Source organism: Drosophila miranda, chromosome XL (assembly GCF_003369915.1).
Source record: "Drosophila miranda strain MSH22 chromosome XL, D.miranda_PacBio2.1, whole genome shotgun sequence".
Classification (NCBI taxonomy): Eukaryota; Metazoa; Arthropoda; class Insecta; order Diptera; family Drosophilidae; genus Drosophila; species Drosophila miranda.
Window position 1 is genome coordinate 21121407 of NC_046673.1, and position 21584 is coordinate 21142990.

Here is a 21584-nt window from a genome sequence, read left to right on the forward strand (position 1 = left end):
TTTAAGTTTGTAAAACTTTAAGGATTTCTACCGATTTCACACAGTTTGCCCAGACCGCTTCCCAAGATATCACTGAAATTACGAGAATCACTCAACAGGTGGCAGACTATAAGAAACCCGCCAATCAATTCCATATTTTTTAATGGCCCTTATAGTGATGATATTTAGAGGTTTCATAGCTAAAATCATCATCACCGCATTCAGATCCCAAGTCCAAGGAAACAGCGAGAATCATCTCATCCTTTCGCGTCACCAAGGGTAAGACTAAGAGCACATTGATAGTATGAGGATACTCATCTCTTTGTTTAGAAGGAGTGCAATAATTCCAGAGTTAATTGCATTGAATTATCTACAACACTGTGAATAAATTCTCAATTTGGAAGTACTTTAGTATTCAATTAAAATTTTGTTAGTGTCTCAAGCCGTAGGAATTCCATAAATGGATTTCCCTTTATGGAGCTTGTTGTACAAATTTAGAAAGCCTTGAAATGCAATAGCTTCAAAAGAGTATGCCGCACCGTCGCGGCGGTCTCCTTTCAGTTATTTAATATTCTTATCGCTAATGAAGTGTTTATGGGGTATGTCAGGAATTGGTTTGCCAGGATATTACTTTACCTTGCCATTTCGCTTTCGCTTTCGCTGTCGGTTTCCTTTGCTCTTCTGGTCTTAACCTGATGCCGTTGACTCAATTACACGGCGTTTGCCATGCAATTTGTGTTCCCCCCACCTCGTCCTGTGCTCCGTCCTTCGCACACATGTGTCCCAACGCCGCACGGTGATTCGCAATTTTCATTTAAATTTTTGCCAGTTTTTTTCATGAAAATATTTTTGCATTTGCAGCATCCGGCGACACGGTGTCCTTTCGCGTGGTGCCCGCCCCCGCTTTGTGCCACATGCCACCAGTGAAAATAAAGAAACAACAGCAGGAACATTTCCGAGCCCCATAAAAGCCGTCAGACCCGACGCCCGATGCCCGATGCCCGACGAAGGGCGGAAGCGACAACATTTTATGACGGTCACATAATAACATCGGAGCGTCGAACGGTGAACGGTCCAGCGTTCCATCGTCCCATCGTCCCATCGTCCCAGCGTCCCAGCGTCCCAGTGTTCCACACGCACACACAGAAGGCAGGGGACGGAGGATGCAAATTACGTGCCACATGAAGCGTCAAAGCTTTTGATTTCATTGTCAGCACCAGAGCAGGAGAATTCAAATCCGAATCCAAATCCAAATCCGAATCTGAGGTGGGAAAACCATAACGGCTCGCATCACTCACTTGAGTGATTGATTGAGTGACTGTGTGACTGATTGACCAAACCACAGCAGCAGCAGAACCAGCAGCAGCAGCAGTCTCCGAAGCAACAAAAGCGTTCCATTAAAACGGCGCCAATTCCGATGGCGGCCTTCCTCGGTAACGACATTAGCGGCGGCAGCCCCAGCAGCTCCGCCGGCATCCGCAGCGGTGCCACCGCAGCCGCAGCAGCAACAGCAGCTCTGAACGGCGGTGGCGGGGGGCGTGGCGGTGGTCGCCAGGGCGCCGCCAATGGGGGTGGCAGTGCATCGACCTCAGGTCCATCGGCATCGTCCAAGTCGGAGAAGCACGACGACGGCGAGGAGGGTGGCATTGGCATCCTCTGCGGCTGTGGCAACAGAGCCCCCAAGTCGCACTGCATATCGGCAACAGGTGAGTCACGCTGTACATCAGTCATCCGCTGTCATTCATGCGCTGAGAAAGTCACTCATTGGGGTGGAGCAATCATTCATTCAAATAAGTCTGCCATCAGGTCTCATTTGGTCTGATTCGAGGACTCTCGGAATCCTTGAGGCTTTGTGAATCACTCAGTTGTTTCATTCCCTTTCCGTTTTAGGCGTTCTTCTGCTGGTGCTTCTGTACACCGCCATGGGGTCGATCATCTTTGTGACCCTCGAGGGTGAGCTGGAGGATGTGAGTGCCGTGGAGACCGCTGTGGCCGCCTCCAAGCCATATCCCCGCACTGAATTGGCCAACGCTGAGATACGCTCCAGGCAAGTCTCAATCGTTGATCTTTGATACTGCAACGATCCATCACTGATCGGATCTCTTTGGCTCTGATTTTCAGAACTGTGGATCGCCTGTGGTCGATAACGGAGGACCTCAATATACTGTACAAGGAGAACTGGACTCGTCTGGCTGCCCAGGAGGTTCAACTGTTTCAGGTGAGACCCGCGGCAGTCGCGGCACTCCTTTGCGCTTGCATGCTAATGGAGCATCCTTCCTGCGTCCGTCTCTCGGTGTCGTTCTTTTCCGCAGGACACTCTGCTGCGGGCCGTTCGTCAGTCAAAGGCTTACCCACCAGGCGGTATCCAGATGAATGCACCGACCCACAAATGGACCTATGCCTCGGCCTTTCTCTACTCCATGACATTAATTACAACGATAGGTGAGTGAGAAGTCCTTTATGCCTGCCCCGTACCCCGCACAAACGGGTTCTACCCCTACCCCTACCCCTACCCATATCCGTACCCGTGCCCGTGCCCCTCTCTTGATTCCTTTGTTGGCTCATGTTGTTCACTGGTTCTGGCCCCCCGGTTTGATTCTCTGGGCAATTTATTAGCCCGGCCTGACGTTTGCCGTCGCCTGCCAAGTGCCAGAACCCAACCAGACACGTGTGCGTATCCCTCTCTCCCGCTCTGTGAGTGTGCATCTGTGTGAGACGTTGAGTGAGCGCCTCTGCCTGGCTGAGCAGCGGCTGACCAGAGATGTTCGGTCCACTGACGCCTGGCTGCCCCACTCCCTGCCAGTCCAGGATTGCCCTCGGCATACCCCGGGCTGCCCCGGACTGCCCCGAACTGCCCCGAACTGCTGTTTTTAATTAACAAACTGTCAACCGACGGCATCGATTCCGTTCGTCTTGGCCACAACAATTCTTACCCTCCGTCGACGATGGTGTGCTATACTATATACTATATACTTTTTTTCAATTTACCAATGCGTGCTGCCGTGCGCCCGGGATCTTCTCTGATTTCAATTAGGTATATGTAAGCCGGGGGCTAAGCAATTCCTCTGCAAAAAGGACATCCGGAATGGGTCATGAAGATGCATGCCAAACGTAATTAACATGCCCCCTCTTGAATCGAACACTGCCACAACAAACCACCCCAGCTCCCCCTCCTACCCCTGCTCGTAGTCCTCCTTGTCCTCGTCCTTCTCCTGATGTACATGCAAATTGAAGTGCTGTTGGTCGAAGGTTGAGAGACACCAAAATAATTGAAAAAAATAATTTGAAATAACCAGAAAAACGAAAGCGCCTAAAGCCTACCAATGAATACCCTTGGAATCAACAGATCCTATAGAATATTTATTCATCTTGTCAGCGAAGCCGTTAAAGGTGGATTCTAAGAACTATCAAAGTAGATTCAAAATTCTGTGCGTGGCCTGTGCCCTCGAATACGATTAAAGGGTGTTGTAAATCGGCTGGTTGGGTCCGCTCGTCCACTGAACTATGACCACACAGAGGACTAAGGGTAACGGAAATAGACCGGTCACGCACTGTGGCTGACACATGAACAAAAGTGGAGCAGGACCCACAGCAGGGCCTACAGCAGGGCCTAGAGCAGGGCGATTGTGGCTGAAGCAGTGAGTGGAAGAGAGATTGCGATTGGAGGATGTGGTTTGATTGGAATGGCTGGACAGATTCGTTCACAATAAACGCGCTGTTAAATCAATCGAATTTGTAGCAATCAGCAACAGCAATACACCCCTCGCGGCGGCTGCAGCAGCAGCAGGAGCAGCCCCACCACAGCAGCACCTACTGGCCCCTCATCACATTATGGGAATTGAGTTTGAAATCAAAACTCAATTTCGGGCTGGTCCTTGGCGGAGGCAGAGAGGCGGAGCAAGCGAGAAGGCAATCAAAAATCTGTCTAAATACGGAACCACCACCACCCCCCACCCCCCGTCCTGAGCTGTGTCGCTCCGGCCCGGCGCCATGTTTGTGTATAGAGTGTCATTGAAATTATTTTGACATCGCTGGAGAGGGGATAGTACGTTATGGAGTTAAATGGAGACAGCAACAGACAGCCGAGAGAGGGGGCCGACCGACCTGCGGTTGTGAGTTGGGTAAACCGACAGAGAGATGGAGAGTGGGAGAGAGAGAGAGGAAGACAAAGGGGGGCGACAGGCAGGAGCATGCAGGAACGGACATGAACAGACAGGAGCGGACAGCAGCAGACAGGACTCAACATTCTGCATTCTGTAGCCATTGGCTGTAGTATATATATATGTACATATGTACTATTCTGCGAGTACGGGTGTATCCACCGCAGAAGATGGGGCCCGGTCTTGGCTGGCACATCAATCAATTATGAAACAATTTGTCCCAAATTGCCGAGTGGGATATACTTACGTATTTCGATTGTTTCGACTCCCTTGACTAATGTGTATTCTATAAATATACATAAAACTGTGAAGGGTGTCGTCTATTTTACTGCGGCTCTGCCAAAGGAGAGAACTAAATCTCAAAAGCTCAAAATCCCCATTCTGGCCACATTCAGTAGTCACCTTGGATTTCGGCCAAAAAGTTCTTTGTTGTTGGTTCTTTAATGTGCTTAGGGATTGACGACAGGCGACAGGCGGCTGGAGAGATTTTTGGGGTGCTACCAAACGATCGTCGGGAGATTAAGTCGGGGGGATGGGGCACTGGGACTGGGACTGGGACTGGCTATAAGAGACAAGAACATTATGCAAAATTCACATCGATTATGTCCTGAGCCCCGGTCCCGGTCCCGGTCCCAGGCACAGCCACGTCCCCGGCCTCCAGACCACGACACTTTGCTCATTATTCAATAATGAAGATATTTTGGATGGGCATACGCTCGGATGGCCCCACTGCCCCACTGAGCTATTTTCGATGGCCACCTTTCTGTGGCGCCTACCTGTCCCCTCCCCCCACTGGGCTCTGTCTGGGCCCAGGACATCGTTCAATTAAAATTCCAGCAGATTGGATTTGTCTGGCAGTGATATGTGTGTCTGAATATAAGACTCCGACTGGCTGGCTGGCTGATGGCGGTCTAATGGTTGTTTAGCTTCTCGCATAAAACAAATTTCATTGCCTGAAAAGCCTCGCCGTTGATGGATCGCTTAAAAATAATACCTTTCGCCTCAACAATTTCGATAAATTTATGTCAATTGCTGTGTGGGAATTATGGAATGCGTATTTAATTTGCATTTACGTGGATTCTCATTCGATTAGCGTATTGATTTGCCCGCTAATTGATGGCAGTCGAGGAGTCGAGTGCTCTCAGTGTTCTATCACTTCAATTCGGCCAATTTTTGGGGACTTTCCGAAATTTAATCACACAATCGACTCTGGTTTATTGCCTACTTTTCGGCTCTGATGGCGATTATGGATAATTAATATTACGCATACGCCCCACAGCCACTCTCTCCCTACTCGTGTGCTTGTGTGTGCGTGTGTGTGCGTGTGTGTATATGCTGGGTAATAAAATTAACACATCTGCTCATAAATATAAACCATGCACCTAATAAATACCCACCCCGCACACATCATTTCGACCAAAATCACCATTGTCCACTGATTTATGTGCTGCACTGTGCTCGGGACTATGTCAGGCACCCACAACTGTTTCGCCACCCCCTCCCCCACAACAGCAACGATTCAATTTTACAAACTGCATCCAGAGCCACATCCGCTGTCCAACACCCTACATTCAACATCCGGTGCAGAGCGACCCGGAGAGTCCCGTGAGTACAGCGAGTGTCACAAAACTGTGGACAAGTGACAGGGCAATGACAGGGCCGGGACATGGCATGTCATTAGGGCGCCGCTTTATTGTTAATTGGATTTCGGCTAAAGTGGAAGGAACAAAATCTCATACTCAAAAGTGTTGGTCAGCTATGAGGAATGTGCCCAGAGGAAAGCCTCTCGAGAAAGATATAGTATCATGATATCAGTGTATCAAACCCACAGGAAAGCGTCTGCAAGGCAACATGATACCATGGCGGGTGCAGAGCACAGTGATTTTCAATCAATAAGTAAATGTAAACTGGCAGGAACATGTAGTACATAAGCTCGATTGCCTCACATAAATCTCCAGCAAATAACAACGGAAAAAATTGTTCCATCGATTGGGTTGGGGGCTGGGAGCAATCATCTATCCATCCAGCAGTTCTCTCCCACTCTCGGTACATGGCTCTTGCAGCTCTTTGACCTTCTTGTGTGGGTGACCTTCAGAGGGGCCACACCATAAACTATTGCCATCCATGTAATGGCTTTGTCTGCCACTTCCGGTTGCCATTTTGAATTACAAATTGCATGGCACTGCTGGGCAGAGAGTGCCCGCACGAGTGCCAGTTTCCGTATGCGTTCGAACGAATCACGATTTATATGTTGTTTACCTATTTGCATGGCCTGCATTGTGCGAGCTTCCTTCAGTCCGTGCCCCCATCCCATCCCATCCCATCCCATCGGTCCTGGCGGCTGCTGGTTGATAACTTTATTAAACACTTTGACCTGCATTATGTTCACACGATGACGGTGCTGCCTTTGCGCTCCATTACTCCCCCACAACCCCACAGCCCCCCCCCCAATCCCACGACCCCACTATAGACGGCACGTCACGTCCGCTGTTGTAATATTATTATTACATAATTTGTGTGCCAGAAATTGTGTATTCGCCCTGTTGCCCGGCCTGGATGGCAACTATAATCGTTTGCGACACGCGCCGTCTAAATATCTATGGTTCCAGTGCTGAACAATAGCGTTTTGGTGCGAACCAGTTTATAAATTGACATTCTATATGGGTTCTATTACACCCTGTGTGCTTTTCGTATTCATTCCTAAAGCTACAAGTATTATATAAATACTTACTGCTACTGATCTGCACTGGTCACTCAACAGATATAATTATGTACAATTTTAAATTTTGTTTAAACTTAATTTATTTCATTTATTTATTTTAGATTTTTATTTTAGATTTCTTCTTATGTTATTTATATTTTTATTTTATTTTCTTATGTTTTAAATGTCTCCTTGAAGGTGTTATACGATGGGAGTTGGTTCCATATGCGAAAGGCATTTATTGGATGAGGTTCCTCAGTGAAATGTTTTTGTTGTCTGGGAACTAATCGTAGGTATGTTATTAGTTATCTGTTCTTGATCGGGGTATGTTACAGGAATGTGACTGAGAGGTGACCATTCATAGGGGGATTACAGGTATAGGCCTAACAAGTTTCATTCAGGGACACAAAACAGAGCCGTGTGAACCGAAATTCCCTAAAAATATGTGTGTGGATGGAACGAACTATTCCATCACATGCGGAACCATCGACAGCACTGATTTCATTGTGGGCGTTGTAGGGAACAAAAAAGCGCGGCAGTTTATTTTATTTTATTGCAATTCGCAGTCTCATTTTTATGGCTTAGACATACTGTACAAGTATGTGTGTGTGTGTGGGTGGGTGTGTCAGTGTCAAATATAAAACAAATAATGCCAAAAGCGACAACAGCATGGAAGAACAACAACCACGACTACAACGACGATATAAGAGGCAATCACAGATAAGTCAACATTCCGCTGACGAGGACAACGAACGACAAACGGAGCACGACGAATGGAAGCCGGGTCGGAGGACCACCCACAAATGAATGAATGAATGAATGAACCAGAAGGAAAGGTCACCTCTGGGCCAGCCGAAGCACTTGATACCCTTTTTAGATCTGTTCCCATAATCCCATGCAGGTGGTACTGCAAACATCCAACAAATTCAGGGACTAGAAAGAGCTAAAGTTGATCGAAAATAAATACTTTTTGTGTGTCGAAATGCGGCTTTACCTAATGCTAGAATACCCCCTGCAAGGGTAAAATGAATGAATGAACGAATGAAAGAGCGCCTACGCCTTGGACATATTATGTGGCAGAGGCCCTCCCTCACACAGAGCCACACATAACGAACCACTCAGCGCTTTTATGGGTGTTTGTGTGTGTGCGTGCGCGTCTGTGTGCTTGTGTGTGTGCGTGGGTGGGTGTTTATCATGGCACCCCGCACCGCACCCCCGTTTACACCAACGGCTTGCACTGCCAGCCCTTGACATGCTGCATACATTTTTTAATGTCTTCCTGTTCAGAAACAACACCAACAACGGCAACAGCAACGGCAACGGCAACGATGAGCCCTGAGAGGCCTGATATGTGTCAAACGCTAACACGCATGCTGCCTCCAGCCCCGCCGCCCCCTCTGCCGCAATATACATAGCCCCACTGCCACTCTGCCACTCTGCCACACCCAACCACACTTAGCCGCTGCTGGCTCTGGGTAGTTTTTCATCTCGTGCAAGGCTTACTGCAGCCAATCCATCTCTCAGCGTAGAGGGACAAGAGCAGCAGAGAGAGGAGAGATGTATGGCAGAAATGTTATGGAGAGTGTTAACAAACGGTACGGAGAATGTAGCGAAAAATTACATAGAGCGAAAACTATGAAAGTGTGACGGGGAGACAGTCCACAAAGAGACGGAGAAAGAGAGAGGAGAATGCGAAAAGAATGAAAAGGTGATAGAGATAAAACAGGAAGGACAAAGTAGGGAGAGAGATATACAAGAGAGTCGCCATAGAGAAAGAGAGCGAAGATCGAGATGCGAGGCCTGGGATCCCCTCTTCTGGTGTCATTTCAAGCGTAAAATGGTTTCAGGCTGCTCTTTGTGTCTGTGTCTGTGTCCCTCCCTCTGCCATTTAATGCCGGAAATGCTCAACGCACACACAGACATGTCCACACATGTACACACACACGAGTGCACACATAGACGTGGCCCAATCAAGCGGGGCTCTGTGTCATTATTTTGTTTGTGAATGTCGCATATCAAAATGCTTAATAATGTCATAAAAACCGAAATTTGGGCCTAGCGAAGGCATCACAAAACAATGCCAATAATTCGACTTGTCTCCACTCATACGCATACACACACACACACACATATGTTCCCTGTCTCAGTGTGTTTGTGTGTGGAGGGGGGGGTAGCACCATTTCAGACCTTGTGTCGCAGCTGCCATTCGAGTGGCCACTCTGTCTCCTTAACCTTGCAGCTGCCACGCAGAGAGCTGCAGAGGGAAGGCACAGTTTGCCAGGAAGGAGGAGGAAAAAAGATGGAAACTAGTGAAAAATGTTGCAAATGTTGCCACTGTGCTACGTTGGCTGAAAAGTATGCATTGCTTGCTCGGCTTTTATTCCCTCTCGCTCTTCTCGTTCTCTTTGTCTCCCCATCCTTCATCAGCGTCTTCGCCTTGTTCTTCTACGGTTTGGTCCTGTATTGGCTTGACTTTGCATTTTTCATTTCATGCATATTTTTTGTCGAGGGCTGTGCAAACAGAAAACAAAAAAAAAAACGGTTATATAATGAATGTGTAGGTCTCTCCTCTCCCCACCCCTCTCTGCCCGGATCAGGAGTGCTTGACAAACTGTTATACATTGACAAACTAACAAACTGTTGGCGCAATTTGATGCCTTTCGGCATTTTGTCAAATGAAGTCAATTTTTTCTTTAAATTTCGTTGTCGACAGGCGGCTCAAAGGGTGCATTCTGATGGGTTTTCCCTGTAGGTACTGCAGCATGATGCATGATGTTGTAAGACAGCTAAACTTGATTTACCATCGACTTTTGCAAAAGAAAAAAACACATTCTGAGGTTTCCATATATGTACATGCATACATAGTTTCGATTTCTTTGGAATTCATGAGCTGTTTATGAATGGTTTGGAGACTTTTCCTGTTTTATTGAAACACTTTCCCAATTTTGTACGAATTCGGACTTAAGCTGCGGTCAATGCTAAGCCGACACTTTGATCCGACGACCCAGAGTCAAGTACTTTTAGCTGTTCTACTTGAGATACAATGGCACATTGAGGTGCCAGATGAGTTTGACAGAAAGTGAATGAATGCAACTTCCTCGACATTCGCACTCACTTTACTACCCCCCACCCCGTGCCCGCCATAATCATTTCTGGCTGCTTTCTCTGGCAATTTTCGCATTTTTATGCATGTTTTGACATGTTCAAGCATCGTTGGCGTCACTTCACTTCACGATGCCATCCAGCCAGCCAGCCAGCCAGCCAGCCAGCCAGCCAGCCAGCCATTGCATGCAACGTTTTATGGCTCTCGAAACACACACACTCACAGACACAGACACAGATAGAGAAAGAGACACAGAGACACAGAGCCACAGACATACATACAAACATATATGTGTACGTATTTATGTATTTGTCTACGGCTGGCTTTTGTTTCCATTTTGTGCTTTCCATTTGTTTGACAGTTAAATGGGCAGCACATCGACATCGCTGCCGGCGTCGCCGCGTCTCGATAACGATTTTAATAGGCCATTTAATTTTTAATTAATTCTTCAAGCGCCAGTTGCCATGTCATAAAAATGTTTGCTGTCATGTTTGGATGTCGCTTGTCCTCTGTCCTCTGTCCTATGTCCTTTGTCCTTTGTACTCTCCTTTTGGCTCTACCCTCTACCCCCCATTGCAGCTGTTCTGGTTGATGATGATGTTTTGGGGCGTTTAACGACATGTTTTTGTTTCATTTTGGCGGCCCTGCATATCATTATTATCGCCGCGATATTTCTTTCTTTTCCATCACAATCCGCCATTCCGCTTGTTTATTGAACATTTGGCTATTTATGGAGTTGGCAATGGGCATGGGGCATGGGGCATGGGCTATGGGGGATGTTTTCTCTGTCACAATTTCATTACTCAAACTTGCTACAGGGCGAGGGTGTCTCTTCCAAACAACATTGAGGGCGGGGCGGAGTAATATTTACAGTCTGTAATTAAAACATTCACTGAGCGAAGGAGAGAAACCTCATTGCCCACTCAGCCATTGCTGCTTGACCCCGGGTCGAGTGGGGGAGGAGGAGGGGTGGAGGCACCCGCACCCGCACCCGCAGCCGCTCCTAACCTTCGGCAGTGCCTCTCGACAAATATCCCCATTCTCCCTTTAAAGCCAACCCCCAGCCATGGCCGTGCCGCCCCCAAGCGCATTGTTTGGTTTTATATTTCAACATTTTTGTGACTCTCTTAATAGCTTTTTGTGAAAATTAATTTCTTAGCTATTAGAGGCTCTGGTCGGACCCCCCTTTTCCCCTCACCCCATTCCACTCCTCCAACTGCTCCTGCAACTCTCTCAGTGTACGAGTCTATGTGTGTGTGTGTGTGTGTGTGTGTGTGATGGAGGAGTATTTTGTAATTACTTTATGCCCGAAAATTGCCGTAGTAAAATATTTCTCGCTGGCTTTTGGTTTGGATTTTACGGTCGCCCAAGGGCAGGACAAAAGCCCAGCCAGGTTGTGGTCGGGGCAGTGGGAGGGTGCGACTCTGGCAAGGCTGTGGACTTCCCTTTGGGACTATGTATTTATAATCCAATCAAGTGCTTTGCCCATCTGCCAAGATGAGCAAATAATAAGAATTGTGATGGTTTTTTTGTGGTGAGGGGAATGAATGAATATCGATGACGATTGATCGTTTTTTGGCCGCTAATATTAGGCGATGTTTTACAGTTTGGAGTCGATTAAAATGAGTAGAACAGTTTGTATAACAGTTAGTATAACAGTTTGTATAACAGTTTTTTGGTGTCGCTTTGTGTTCTGCTTGTATACCAGTATATCTGTGATAGGGCTATAATTTTTTATGTACCATTCAGAACCATCCAATATCAGTCGATATCCTTTGAGTTTGAAGATTGATCGATGAGATCGATTCCACAATGAATGGGCAAACAAAAAATATGGACATCTCTTGAAGAATTCCAGAAGTACGAGTATAGCAATCCATATAACATTCCTAATGTCTGGAATGTCTGTTTTTGTTGTGCAGAAACCTTGAAAGTATCTGTTTATCTATGGGCACATGCACACACTCGCACGAGTGGGGCGTGCCTGCTTCAGCACATATTTCAAAGTTGTTGAAGGATTTGCAATTAGCACGAACTAAAGTTGGGGCAAAACAACAAAAGTGAATAAATAGTTTTAATTAAAATACCTGAGAGCTGAAAAGTAAGCAACAAATGCAAATTAAAACGTATTAAAAAGTTAGAACAACATTTCTGTTGCTGCATGCCACTTAGATGGCATCTGGTGGAGGCATCGAGTTTCCCAAGAACTACAACGACTACGACTACCAGGCCCACCCACGAATGTCTGTGGCTTCACTGACCAACCGGATCCGGCTGTTGTACGTGTCCGCTTAACCCTACTCTAAACTGTCTACTGTCCAGCGCCAATAACGGCTTCGGGGGCTGGTATTACTATTATCGCCCACAATCTCAATCCCCATTTCCATCTCGATTGCAAAGATTTCAATCCCCCGACATGGAAATCGTTTTTGCTCGTCTACAGTTTTTGGGTTAAAAGTTTAGGACCCCCCAAAGGACACAGCCATACACCCATCACCCACTCTAAAATTCCCACGCATAATTGCCATGCTTGCCCCTTGTAGAAATCTTTCCCCAAAGTTGTATAGCAGGCAATGGGACAGTGGAGGGGACAGTGGCAGGGGGCCAGGGGGCCAGGGGGCCAGGGGATGGGGCGGCAACGACATGTGTGCGTCGTTAGTTAGTTAGTTATAACTACATACAATTTTATGGACGCCATATTGTAAATGTTATAATTTTCACTAACAATTTTTACCAACCGTTGCCCGACTCTGGGGCGTGGCTGTTGGGCGGCTCCCGGCGATGAACGAACACCCGTACGGAGGGCCAGATGGACAGACTCGTATTTGAGGGAGGGACACACGACGTATACGTACTACACGCCTGTGCATGTTGTAAGCAGGATGATGATAATTTTCAGCAACTTTTTTTGGCCAGTGTGTGAAACACGCACCTCAGGGGAACGAGCGCTCTGCCAGAAGCTCGTAGTAGTAGTCCGGAGGTGGCGGTGACGGTGACGGTGATGGTGCCGGAACAGCCTACACTTGCACCGCCTGCCCCCTGTGCCACCATGTCTCTGGCCCTGTTCCCCGTGCACTTAAACGTGCTTGGTGTTTTAAAGTATTCTTAACATTAACATTAAGCAGGGATCAGGGGGCATAGGATGCGGGACCGAAAAGCATTTTCTGTGTTTTTTCATACGGATTTTTCATCACTTTTTTTTTTGTTTTTTGCACTGTCGTGTGTATTTTATTTTTACCCTCGGCTCTCTCTCGGTCGTCTGGCATTTTTTTGCTATTGTCGTTTGCTTTTTATTTTTTTCAGTAATAAAATTTAATACATCTACATGCATGCATACACATGCACTTATACACATACGCACCATTTTACTCAATTATAAAAGTTTCCACATTAAAAGTTCATTGCAGAGCCAAAGTCGGGGACGAACGAAAGTCCGAGGCGCTCCCGTGCCACCCATATTGGGTTAGGTCGTGCCCAGAGGCAACTGGCCTAGGCCTCGTCCTGTTCCCAGTCCTCCTTCTAGTCCTGTTTCAAGTCCTGTTCCTGAATTTGGTTCTGGCTCGACTGTTGTTTGTCCTGGCAAACAAACATCAAAGCCAAAGTGTCTCCGACAGAAAAGTTTCTGGTTGTTTTTTCTATTATTTTCGCTTTTTGAGGCCAGTCCCAGCTCCAGAACGAAAGGGGTGCGGTGCGGCACAGGGCGGGTGGGGTTGCCGAAAAGGTTGTTGTGCCACATGCATGGCTGCATGGCTGCATGGCAGTAAGCAGTAGGCAGCATGGAAATGGCTTTATCCACTCCTACTAATCTGCACAGTCTGCCCTGCTAATTTGATCAAGGATCAGTCTCTGTAGCTCCAGCTGGAGCCGGAGATGGAGATGTGGATGGAGCTGGGCTGGTGCTTGTGGCAATGTTGAACTTGTTAAACTGTGAGTGGGATCAAGTCGGACTGCCAGCATTGTCCTTCTTCTCGCATTGTGGTGCACTTAGTTCTCTTTTTGAGCAAGTGTTTTGCAGTGATTAAATTTGCAATGGGATAGGCTTTTGGACTGTACCCGGACTAGTTTTGGCTTTCGCCTATTGAATATTTTACAAATATTAGAAAGAACTGTTCTAATTCATTCACAAATACCCGTCTGCCGCTGCCGCCAGGCACAAATAAACCAAAATTTAACGAATTTCATCTTCTTTTCTTGTTGCAGGCTACGGCGGCGTCTCGCCACGAACCCAGTGGGGCCGCATTGCCGCCCTGATTTACGCTCTCCTCGGCATACCCATCATACTGCTCTACTTGTCCGCCATGGGCGATGCACTGTCCACCGGCATGCGTTGCCTGTTCCGTCGCCAGGGTGGGGAGAAGGGCGGGGCAGGCGAAGGGGACGGCATCGACAATGGAGCTGGCGGTGGCAACGGGCGAAAATCTGATAAGAAGAAGGGCAAGAAGGGAAAGGGGGGCCACTACGGTCACCATGGCGGCAACAATATGCACTACGGCATGCCGCAGACCGTCTACCAGCAGCAACAGCAACAGCAGCAGCAGCAGCAGCAACAGCAGCAGGAAAAGAAGAGCTCTGAATCGGAAAACGAACAAGGACCTGGACCCCGGGGCTCCGCCAGCGTGCCCATCTCGATCTGTGTGTGCGTGATGGTCTGCTATGTGACCAGCGGGGCCATACTCTTCCACCGGCTGCAGAACTGGAGCGTGCTGGAGTCACTGTACTTTTGCTTCACCTCGCTGGGCACCATCGGCTTCGGAGAGCTGGCCCCCAGGGGCACGCTCGCCTTGTACATGGCCTCCGCCTATATCCTGGTGGGCATGGCCGTGGTGGCCATGTGCTTCAACCTGATCCAGACCGAGATTGTGCACTGGCTGCGCAAGTTCAGCGTCCAGGACCACGTGACGCCCAAGGCAGAGGAGGTGACCCTGGTGTCGGTGTCCGTCACCCCGAAGCCCTCCTGACAACGACCCAGCGCGGACCTGCTGGGCGGCGTCGCCGGCGGTCCCAGCACCTCCTCCGGTCTGGGCGTGGGCGTGGTAGGCCAGCCACCCAACAGCCTGGCCCAGCACCAGACGATGTTCTTCGGCCCGGCCCACACCCTGACCCAGTACAGCTCGCTGCCCCGCCGCAGCCACATGCACGGCGGCCACGGGGTCGGACACTCATCCTCGGGAGCGGCCTTCCAGCGCAACACGCCCATACGCCGCTCCACGGGCATACCGGAGCACCACATGGAGTACTTTGTGCCGCGCAGCATCAGCGAGTTCAACCTGTCGGGCGTGGGCGATCTGGCCCTGCCCCCGCCGCGGCGCTACTCCCCCAACATGAACCACATGGGCATGGGCACGGGCACGGGCACGGGCATGGGAATGGGCATGGGACCAGGCATGGGAATGGGCATGGGTATGGGCATGGGTATGGGCATGGGCATGGGCATGGGACTGCCGCACGGCCTCCAACTGGGACCGCCGCAGACACTGCTCTGTGGCGGCGGCCCCCAACAACAGCAGCAACCACCGCCGCCACCGGCCCAGCTGCAGATAGTCACCCTCAAGCCGCGCAGCGAGAAGATGGTCACCTTCGAGGACGAGTCCAAGCAGCAGCAGCCGCCGCCACCCTCCATTGTCTCCTCCGGCGTGTCATCTGTGACGTCGGCGAGCACCCATTGTCCCCACGGGGTGCCTACCACGCCGCGCAAGTCCTCCGGCGTCGCTGGCCTGAGTGGCGGCGACATCTTCATGTGACCATCCAGTTGACTAGCGGCGGCGTCCAGTGACTGTTCGCCAGTGGCATCTGGATCGGGTTCTGGTTCCGGTGCCGGTGTCGGAGCTGGAGCTGGGGCGGCATCAGAGCTGAATGCGGCGATGCGTCTGCGGGATAGCATTGACGAGGCGCTGTGCCCCAAGTCGGGACCGGCCCCAGGTGAGGTGATACGTGTCTAAGTGAATCTAACCAAATGCTCACACTGTAAGTAATTGCACACACACCCACACACACACACACATATACAGACAGGCGGACTCCTATCTTGCACACAAACGAACACACATGCATATCCATAGACACACATGTATATGGAAGTCAAGGAGTGTTGCCTACATCTGGGGGCTCCAAGTGAGCGAACGATAGCGACAGGGGAGGAGAGACGTAGGAAGCAGGAACCAGGAACCAGCAAGCAACACAAGCAGGGAGGGGGGGAGAAGAAGTAACAATTTCCTTCATCTAAAAGTTCTCCGTGTTTTTCGAATCTATAAACATTGAGCAAATATTTATTATTATGTGTGTAAATATAGGAAAAACCAAAAAACAAAAGCATCCACAGGGTAGAGAATAGACAAAGTTCGGGTCGGTTGGAAGCATCAGCAGCTGCAGGAGTACAGGACGACAGGAGGGTGCAAAGTTAGGTTGGGGCAGGGGAATGGGGAGGGTGAGGCATTAGCAGCAACGACTAAATTAAAATTGAAATTAAAATTCCACATGATAAATGCATAAATATTTAAATGGTGGATGAGAGTGTTTAACGTTAATGCCGAATGCACGTAAAAACCGAAATTAATAAAATACATAGCGAATACTATGAATAATAAATAGTGGTTCTCCTCGTGTATGGGCGTGGCAGCGACAGGGGAATACGGGGAATGCGGAGAATGCGGGGCATGCGGGGCGGGAAACAAACAAAATGCAAATGAAAATGACAAATTGTATAAATACCAGAGGACAAAGTTTATTTAAGCGATTTGTTAGTTCGTTTCGGCTTCTCTCTCACTCACTCTGCGTCTATTTTTTTTTGCCATATTTTCATCTACTTCTGTGTTCCTGGGTGGCCATGGTGGGTGGGGGCAAGTGGAATTTGAAATTACTTTGCCGCATAGTGCTGTATAACAGTTCCATTAGAACGCGGTAGAACGGTATTGTCTGTGTGGCAGGCAGGAAAGCAAATGAAAACTAAAATATTTGTTGTATAGGAAGTGGTATAATTGATTAGTTTACAACTGTTATACTGTGCTCTAGAAGCGATAGGTACAGTACTGTGCGTTTTTATCCAGCTGTTATACAGACTGTGTTGCGAGAGTTTGCTTCGTTGCACACAACTGTTATATTACCTATTTTCGCTGTTATACTAACTGTCATAATGTTTGCAATGTGTACAAAAATGAAATGGTACCTTTCGTGCACAAACTGTTACAATAAGTTTGTTATATTATCTGTTATATCTGTTATACAGCTTACTTGTCTTTGTAGATTCAACAACAATCAACACTATCTCGTACAATCTGTTATACATGTAGTTATCATTGACCTGTCATAAAATCTCTTATACGACTAGATCCGAATGATGGATCATGTATGTATTTACATATATCTGAGTCTCTTTAGTCCTTCAGTTCTTCAGTCTTGTTCAAGCACCAAGGAATTCTACAAACTACCATCGATTCATCAAAATCCCCCGTGGCATCTGCTTAAGCTATTGCTGAGTGGTTTTTTTTTAAATTTTTTTTTTGTTTCCTCTCCCGCACCACACGCTTCGCCTAGGGCAAATAGGTTTAAATACTTTTTAAATACATTTTGATTGTAGGTAATTGAGCGCGTGAATTGTCATTTGTTGTTTGTTATTTGCTGCCGTCTGTCCTTTTTGCCGCAGTGCCAGAGCTGCCAGACCGTTCGGATGGCTGTCATCCAAGTGGAGCTCATTTGGCGCAATTTCGCTGCCATTCGGTTGGCTTTTTTTGCAGCCCTTCATTAAAATAAATAAATGAAACTTGAGTGTCTGCCCTAGCCTGCACGCGAGGGTGTGTGGTCGCGGCGCGATGCATTTGTTAATTTTTGCCATATTCAATTTGTGGCATTCAATTAAAATAGTAAAATAGTGAAATGAAAGCAGAAACCAAAAATCAAATAGGCTAGGTACTCGTACATACTCGTAAAAAATCAAATCAAAATAAAATTGAATACACACAAACGCAGATACACAGACAGAAGAAGCTTAGATGGGAGGATTTCAATTAATGGATTGCGTGATTGCGGGCCAAGGCCGAAGGGCGAGCAACGGTAATCTGAGGGCGGTCCGACAGAAGCAGTCAGAAACTAATTCCAAAATCCAGTTTGTGTCATAGCATAAGCCCACGCAGATACATACTAAACACATACATACATATATGTCTATGTAGTTAATAACTAACTAACTAACCAACTAACGAAAAGCAGCAGCCATAATCGTACAGCAGAAACATAAAACATAAAACGGAAAACAGAAAACAGAAAATGGAAAAAAGCTAAAGCAAATATTGAATTTAAGTCAATGTAATTAAATTAAGTCCACTTCAACACTCGCACAAAAAAACGACAACCAACAAATAACAGCCGACACACGGATAGACAGACAGACAGACAGAGACATCGACACTCCGAAAACCACAATATAATTAATAACTATCTGATAAATATAGAAAAACTAAATGTAATATGTGAGTGTTTTTTTTTTGTTGTCAAATTCCTAGCACGGTAAGTTGAACTCTTAGGCTAACCGAAGTGGCTCGCGACAGTGAGTGACAGTTATGGATAAATTACACCTAGTTCATATACCCGTACTCTTAGTATTAGTCCTCCAAACGTGTGCAGGTCGGCAGATATTGGTACAGCGGAAATATCTACATGTATGTACATGTGCATGGGCCGACATAGATGCACACATATGTAGTTGTAAGCCTCCATACATATATATATGTAGCCGTACACAAAACGAAACTAATTTAGCATTGAGCAAGGCAACTAGCAATTAAGTAAATACCGCAGTTTGCGACATATACATCTACATATAATATACAATATATATATATATATATATATATATACAAAACCGAAACCAAACCAAAACAACCAGAAACAAAAAATAAGTGAATAAATACATACATCATGAACAATTTAGTCAAATGTCAGTAAAATGTTGCGTGTTTTTCTTGCCTGCGGCATTTTTGGTTGTGCGGGTGTTCCAGACACTGGTTTCCACGAACAGGAGGAAGGAGGAGGAAAGTGCATTTAGAGCACAGTGCAGACAAGCAGTGCCAGCCTTCAAACAGTGCTGCCCATCCACGAACAGTTATCGTCCACAGGAAGGAAGAGGAAAGTGGCTTCAGAGAACAGTGCAGACAAGCAGTGCCAGCCTCCAAACAGTGGTGCCCATCCACAAACAGTTATCTTCCAGAGGAATGAAGAGGAACGTGCCTTCAGAAAACAGTGCAGACATGCAGTGCCATCGTCCAAACAGTGCTGCCCATCCACGAACAGTTATCGTCCAGAGGAAGAAGGAGGAAAGTGCCTTCAGAGAACAGTGCAGACAAGCAGTGCTGCCCAACCACGAATAGTTATCTTCCAGAGGAATGAAGAGGAACGTGCCTTCAGAAAACAGTGCAGACAAGCAGTGCCAGCCTTCAAACAGTGCTGCCCATCCACAAACAGTTATCATTCAGAAGAATGAAGAGAAAAGTGCCTTCAGAGAACAGTGCACACAAGCAGTGCCAGCCTCCAAACAGTGCTGCCCATTCGCAGAAAGCGATCATAACCAACCGTCTGTGATAACCAATAAAGGAAATCTCCATATCTCCTATGTATTGTACAATTTGAATTATCTGGATTATTGTACACATGTGGATAATATTATATACCAGCTTGGCCAGCTTTTATGTACATGGATACTATCTCCAGCGATTGAGCAAACCATTGAAGCAGCAATAAAGAAATGGGTAAAATCTTAAATTTAAATGGATTTTGCACCAAATCGATTTGCGCATTAATTGATAAAGATAAAAACGAATCGAAATCCCCCAAACCGACATCGTTGGCTAACCGATAAAAAAAGCAAAAACCGAACGCTTTCCGCTCCGCCCTGCGCTGATGTGTCGCTGGTTTTTTGTGAGTTATTTAATCATTTAATTAGTGTTAATAATTTATAACAAACAGGTTCGCAATCAATTCGCCTTTGAATGGATGCGGCGTTTTTATCTGTGTGCATTTTATGGCAACTCTGAAATGGAATCTCACTTAATCAAGAGGTGAACCCAGGTGCCCATCGGAGTGCTCCTGTATGTCCTGTGTGCATCAGTGCGTGTGTCCAGCTCTATTTGCCACAGCAATTTAATTTACTTCTGACAAATATCCTCATATCCTGCTATCGCCAGCGTTGTCCTTTCGGCTCCTTTCGCTCGTCTAGTGTTTGTCGAGTCTATAGATGAAATGTCAAGTGGAAAAGCATTAGCCCATCAAATGGTGTGTAATGTGCTCGAATGTCTCTCGAAATGTATCAAACGAATGCACATATGTACATCATCTGTACATATGTATAGGTAAGTATGTGCACATTGTATACAGTGCATTCCGAAACTATAAGCCATTCGTTGCAGAGCATTTCAGAGGCCAAAAGTGAACAGAGTCATGTCCCTATTGAAACAAAACTCACAGGAGGTGGTGCCTGTGATTCTGGCTTGAGTAGATTGAAATTGATGGAGGTATACATATTTTCAGGACTGTTGATTGGTGCACTTTTGGTACGCACTGTACGCACATGCATATCCAAATTTGAACATACTATTTGTATATTTGTTCATGTGAAACTTTACAGAATTACCTCGATTAATTTTGCCAAATGTCAGCTCTGCAGGAGTTGTCAGAGCAGAATAATGGACTTAAGGTACCACTTACTGGTTGGTACATATCTAGGTGTTGAGGGATCACCATCAGCATCAGATTCAGCTGGATGATGGAAGGATCTTAGGATCCTTTGTCCTGCAGCCTGGAGCCTGGCAGCATATTGAAAGGAATGGAGCGACCAAGGAAACGAAAGAGACATCGAAGCAATAAATTCGCTTAAATACTCTCTTTGTTCGAGTCATTAAAATCGCATTTGGAAGAGACAAAAAGCAAACCCAAACCCAAACCCAAGCCCAATGATGTTTGCCGGAGTGACTACGCGGATGATGTGAATGTGGATGTAAGTATGAGATAGATACTGATGATGGTGGGCTCAATTTCCTTGTCGCTTCGGCAGAGCCTTCCCATTAACGCTGACGGCTACGTTGTCAACACACTTGACATATAATTTGATTACGCATACGCATTTTATTAACTCATTTTCAGCGTAACGATGAAGGCGGCACCCACTCGGCTCCCATACCCCCCGCGATGATGGGTATATGATATACTGTGCCGAGATATGACGGCCGACTGCCTCCTCGCCCACCCATTAACAGTGGCGTTTTGTCTGCTTTGCGGTTTTCAAGTGGCTCTTGGCTGCCTCCTGCCTTCTGCCCCGTGCCTCGTGCAACATATTGTCTGACTCAATTACAACAACCTTAAACTAGAGTTGGCAGCCCGCGTGGGCCAGCAGATCCGCGATCAGAGGCAGGCAGGCAGGCAGGCAGGCAGGCAGGCAGGCAGGCAGGCAGGCGGGCAGGCAGGCATGAGAGGTGGCGGCGTTCTAGGTGGATGCCACAGCCAGCAGCAGGAACAGCAACTAATTTCTTTTTACAACTGTGGCAGTTCTTTAGCTTTATGGAAAGGCACACCCACACGTGTTTGCAGAGCCACACACAGATACAGCTGCTGCCAAGGCGAGCCAAGCCAAGCCAATAACCCAATGCTGTGGGGCCCA

General features: G+C 47.2%; 1 protein-coding gene across 1 annotated transcript; it reads left to right on the plus strand.

The window, feature by feature from the left end:
• Window positions 1-1309: 1309 nt before the first annotated feature.
• Window positions 1310-18776, plus strand: LOC108164989 (TWiK family of potassium channels protein 7; the record flags this gene model as incomplete). The annotated part of the gene is made up of 5 exons (XM_033396090.1): window positions 1310-1685; window positions 1870-2026; window positions 2101-2197; window positions 2292-2421; window positions 14144-18776. Coding segments are annotated over 5 exons (1518 nt in total), but the record flags the coding sequence as incomplete, so codon positions are not given.
• Between the last annotated feature and the right edge of the window lie 2808 nt (window positions 18777-21584).